Source organism: Bombina bombina, chromosome 8, assembly GCF_027579735.1.
Source record: "Bombina bombina isolate aBomBom1 chromosome 8, aBomBom1.pri, whole genome shotgun sequence".
NCBI lineage: Eukaryota > Metazoa > Chordata > Amphibia > Anura > Bombinatoridae > Bombina > Bombina bombina.
In genome coordinates, this window is record NC_069506.1 from 128,512,111 (window position 1) to 128,518,110 (window position 6,000).

Below are 6,000 nucleotides of genomic sequence, written 5' to 3' on the forward strand. Positions count from 1 at the left end.
ATCTATCTATCTATCCATCTATCTATCCATCTATCTATCATTTATCATTCAATCAATCTATCTAACTATATAAAAGTACTTTTATGCCCATTATATTTTGACATGTTACTAGATATCCAATGTTCTGTGCCAATAGCAATATGTAGTAACAAATATTTACTCACACAACTATATTAAAAAGCTTGACATGAAAATAAGTCATATTAGGTATTGTATCATATAGGTAAGTTAAGAAAACAAAACTATTTCTGCTTACCCTTGTTTAATGCAGTTTGGGGTTTGCTTTAGTTCACATTGTACTGTGGGGGTAAAAAAAAGAATATAGTAGACTGAAAACAGGCTTTGTTTTAAAAACAGCCCATACCCCCCAAAAAATGTTTCCGCTATGAACACTCAAGCAGTGTTTTTTTGTTATTTTATTTCTGCATTTGAGGATCAAGTATGATATTTCAGGCATTGCTAAAAATGTATTTTCTTATGTAGAATGTAAACCAATCAAATCAAAATTTCAAATAGAAAATATCTTAAGGAAAAACATTGTGAACTGGTAAAAATGCTGTCCTATTTGTAATAGAGTGGCAATCAGTTCACCATTAACCAGACAAGGGCCTTTATTTCCCACTGAGATTTCAGTGACTAGTAAAGAAGCATGACACAGCTATCGGCTAAAGTCCCTCTCGCTCTTATTTGGATTGTGACGACAGTATCTGTCATGACATTTATGATACATGAACTAGCTCCCATAGTGCATCTCTCATTCTGACTTGTAGACATCTCAGACTAACAGTCATAGATATAATTTGCACATATGCAAACAAACCAAAATAATGCCTTGTATTACAATAAAACAAATATATATGAACACAAATGTTTTATTATATTGCTATTAAAGAGTAAACCTTATTATAAATATATGAATATGTGTCACTTTTGTAATATTTTTCTTCACTTGTGACCTATTTAAATGCACTATAAATTACTATTCTGTAGTAGCTACTTAAAACATTGTGACAATAAAAACTACAATTAAAACATAAATACAAGCAATATGCTGTAATCAAACAATGACACAATAAGGTCTATAATATCAACTTCTGTATGGACCTGTAACTTCAAACATTACTCAAAAAAAACATTTATATGCAATGAATCAACAAATGAACTATTTTTTCACACAGCATTATGGGATTAAATATTCACTTGTAATGATTTGTCATCTATTTAAATACGCTATAAAGAGCAATTCAGTGTGTATCATATTCTTAAGAAAATATCATTTAAAAAGACAGAAACAGTGAATATAGAATGTAAAATAAAATGTTAAAAAAGTATAACAGGCAAATATTAATCTCCATATTTTCCTATACTGGCAAATTTACACCACTCCAAATTGTGATAATTATAATAATTTGCAAAGTTCTGTTATATTTTCTACATAGCCCTTAAATGTCACTATAAAAAAAGCACATTGGGTATGAGTATTAAACCTATCAGACTTTTTGTATACATATATATATATATATATATATATATATATATATATATATATATATATATATTATTTTTTAACAGACATCTGAATGTTAACTTTTGTTTTAACATAAATCTGTTCATTTTGGCAGTTATTCCTAGTCGGTTTGCTTCATTGATTTTGCAACAATCACTCTGTTTATAATAATAAATATTTTAAACTCTCAGTGATTTAATAAGAATTTGTGGAGCTGACAACACAGTTTGTGTTCCAGTCAGAAAAACACATGATGATCTTATATTACATCTAACACTGGATCACACAAGTTCCCTTCTGCAGAATTCTAATTGGAGTAGAATGCAAAAGCAGTTTAGACATACAAGACCACCACGCAATTACTAATGAGGCCAAACTTCACAAATAACTGAATTTCATTTGTTAATCATTTCCAATGTTTTGTGAAACTGTTACTTTGTAGGAAACACTATTGCTTTTTCCAAGTGAGGTATATGGCTGACTCTAGAAGGGGGGAAAAACAACAAAACAAGTGGAATACTTCTGGACTAAACTTGCATTGCAATAACCTTGTCAGCAAAGATCTCAGTCCAAGGACAATGTAGGGATGATACAAGTACATTTTCTGTATATAGTGTAGTATATTGCAGAAACTTCTTGTTCTATGCATATTATTCAAAACTATAACTTTGGTGATAATGTATGTATATATATATATATATACTAGTTGTGGGATCCAAGCACTCACTGTTAGTGGTATTTGCCTGGGTGCACTCTATGGTAAATAGGTAGAAACCGCTTGACACTGATGCTTTCTGAGAACAGTCTTGACAAAGGTCCCTGTGAAGACCGAAACATTGACTGAACCTATGAACTAATAAAACTATTTTCTGTTAATTAAGACCTGTGAGTGCCTCTTCTTTTTTGAGAAGTTTCTATATACACACACACAAACACACACACACACACACACACTGTGTTGTTCTTTGGTTAAACAAAATAGAAAAATAAATTATGCATATAATTCTGATAAAAAATGTTTTGAAGAATGAAACTAATGCATAATTATATTTTTGGATTGTTTAATGGATAAACTATGGATACAAAGTATTAAGTAAATACACAAATAGACAGATATGCAGATAGATAGATAGATAGATAGATAGATAGATAGATAGATAGATAGATGATAGATAGATAGATAGATAGATTAGATAGTCAAAAAATCTTTATTTGCAAGAAAGCTACTTCCCTGTTTTAATCTCATCTATTGAATATTTCAAATACTGTATTAATCCTGAATTACACTTAATTTATATGTATATGTTTATATGTATAAGCTAAATATATAACTAATATATTTAAAATGGATATACGAATGACATTTTAATCTAACAATATTTATTTCAATAAAATACATTTTGTCATTGAAATATGCTTTAAATGATCAATGTTTCAGTTTAAATGTATCAATGTGTAGCAGGATACTATAAATGTTTTACTGTAATGTATATATCCATGTAGAGATACTGCAATACGTTTACAATCTGAGTAATGGTGGTTTTTTTTAAGGTAAGTGCCTCTTATTTTGCCACTAGGGGTCATGTGCTAGGGGACAATTAAGTTACTAGAATTAGGAAATTCTAAATAAATTTTCTATCTTGGGATATTATTGTTTATTATTATTATTATTATTAATAATAATAGAATTATATAAACATACCAATGTACTCACCCCCAATAGTAAGGGCAAGTTTCTACATGCGACTCCTCAATCCTCAACTTAATAACCAAAGATTAACTGTCATGACTTTTTACTTCATCTGGATTAAACTGGTATTGTGTCTCAGTCATTACACATAATTTACTTTCTAAACAGACCAATTACGAATGAAATTAGAAAGAAAAGTTGAAATTATACCCCTGCAAAATTCACTAGTTGCTAGACATAAATCACAGACAACTATGGAAATGACTGCATGTTGGTTAAATAATAGTATCTCTAGATGTATTTTCAGTGAGTTCACATGCTAGGATACATAGCAAAGATAGGCAATTTGCCTTACATAGTAAGAAATTGGAAACGTCCATTAATAGCCACACATATTAACATATCTTTAAGTGTGCTTTGTTATATAAAAAACTTAGGTAATAATGAAAAAATACCACATTTATTTTTATAATTCCTTTGAAAAAAAGGCTTTGAGATGCTATTTATAAAATGACTTATGTAGTAAAATATATCTATGTGCTTGGTTTAATATCTCACCAATAAAACATTTTTTTATCAATTATTAGAAATGTGTTATAAATAATGTGACATAAATAGCAAGGTTTAATTGAGTTTTTCATTTGCAAACTTTCACTTGTGTGTTCCAGTACAAAGCAAAAAAGAAGAAAAAAAAACTAAGTCTTTGTGATAAAACACCTGTTGTACAAAGCATTTAAGAAATACATCTTGAGAATGGGATGAAGAAATTGAAATGTATGATTGGGATAATATTTATAGGGAATTGAGATTCTTTGTAAATAGAGCTGTGGATCTGACTAGTGGATCACTTTCCCAGTGCAGGATTTCGTTTACCACACTTCAACAAAAATAATCCTAGCACGCTTCCAACTTCCTAAGTACTCAGGAACTCTCATGCCTAGCATTGTACAGAGCTGCCTGGGATGACATGCCCAGGGCTTGTACACAGGCTATATAAGCAGGTTGCATGTTACAGTCCATAACACTCTATACCAGTGGATCTCAAATGTTTTCCTTGTGACACCTCTGAGCATTTTTTTTAAAGCAAGTGACACCATCTTATCAAGTGCAACATATATATATATATAAATTATAAAAATAAAATGCAATATAAATTTAGCATTACATAAAAAAGGGGATGTATATTTAAACTTTGCAATGAATGCTACTTTCTGTAAAACAGTTTTTCCCACTTTATATATTTTCACATCAGCACTAATTTGTGACACCACACCGAATTAAGATGATGTGACACTAGAGTCCCTATTACTTTATAATAATAGCCAATGACAGGAATCACACACATATATATGTATATATAACTTCCAACTTACAGCCAGTTGCTAGCATTAGCAGAGAAGACAGCTAAAATCATCATCAACAAAGACCTCAAGAAGTATTCTGGGGTCATCCTGATAGGGGGAATCCAAAATGTGGAGAAGAAAATAAAAGTAGTAAAATACAATTGCCTGTAATAGCTCCTCAGTAGTCTCCCTTACTGTCCAGTGATAGGAAATTAGTAAAACATCCAAGTGTGATCAGAGGCAGATATAAGGTGCCCTGTTGCTCCTGGGGTGTTGTATCCAGATTTAAAGTGCAGCAGGAGCAGGTCACTAGGGAAATGTTATTAAGGAGCCAGGGGACAGCTGGGTGTAGGTGGTCTCCCTGTCACCAGAGTGTCCCCTTGGTTATGGGAGTTGAGGCGCAGGTGGCATACGGCAGAACAGCGCCCTCTAGCTGCTGACAGCAGCTCTCAGTCAGTATCACGGCTAGAGCAGAGTGCCCGCTGAGTGCGCCTCCTGCCTGCTTCACACGGAGAATGTCAGCTCAGCTGAAGGAATCCCGGGATGGAACAACAGGAGAGGGGCGGGGGAAGAGGGCAGGCCCGGGATGGTGTTACCCAGGCGGGGTTACAAGTTACGGACACCTCTTGGGGCGGGATATGGGAATCACTCCAATTTATAGGCGTTGTGTCCCACGCTTGTTTCATTCATAGCTGTGTGCTGAGGCTCGGGGCACTGGTAGCCGAGACACAGTATATATGGGGACTGTCTGTCACTCTCCACAGGCTGCACTGGGGACAAGCCAGGGACTTTATTAGATACACTACGCGCACACGTTCATTTTAACCCTTTCCTCTGCGAGCTAACAGCTGTATGTTGCGTGTGGATGGGCATCATTAACCTCTTGGTTGCCAAAGAGAACTGCTTCACGGTATAATGAGAATTAGCCGCAGTACTCAATTGTTACTGAGGGGTCAACTAAATGCTGGGATCCTTTTTTTTGTGTTAAGTTATTGTTATGTAGCCCTTGCTAATATTGCTAAATCCTAACACCCGTATACCCGGGTATCTAGGTCTAGGAGAGGTTGGGTAGCCGATACAAAAGGTGTAAATATTTGTTTTTCTTATTTTTAAAGTTGTTTTATATTTTACTGGGAACCCTATTCAGAGATCTAGGTGCTGCATTTCATAGCTTTTCAAGAACTCGTGATCTTTATTCTGTTGTATCCATATATGAGGTCCCTAGGATTGCTGTTCTTTTTTAAAATGATGGATGAACGAATGGCTATTAAAAAAGATGATTTATTTTATAAATATTAAATACAAACAAACAAACAAAAATAATAATAAAAATAATATATATATATATATATATATATATATATATATATATATATAAAATGCAATAGAGAGCACTCTCACTTTCAAAGTGCCAGGGTGCCAGCAGGTAAGTATACAAGATGAAGGAAGGCACTCACTGG

General features: G+C 33.1%; 1 protein-coding gene across 1 annotated transcript in view; it reads right to left on the reverse strand.

The window, feature by feature from the left end:
• WNT4 (Wnt family member 4) overlaps positions 1 to 5,040 on the reverse strand; it is a 118,550-nt gene extending 113,510 nt beyond the window's left edge. Inside the window, exon 1 of the mRNA XM_053690576.1 lies at positions 4,571 to 5,040. Coding sequence (XP_053546551.1) covers positions 4,571 to 4,647 — 77 coding nt within the window. The 5' untranslated portion in view covers positions 4,648 to 5,040. The remainder of the gene's footprint in view (positions 1 to 4,570) is intronic.
• Positions 5,041 to 6,000: the final 960 nt, after the last annotated feature.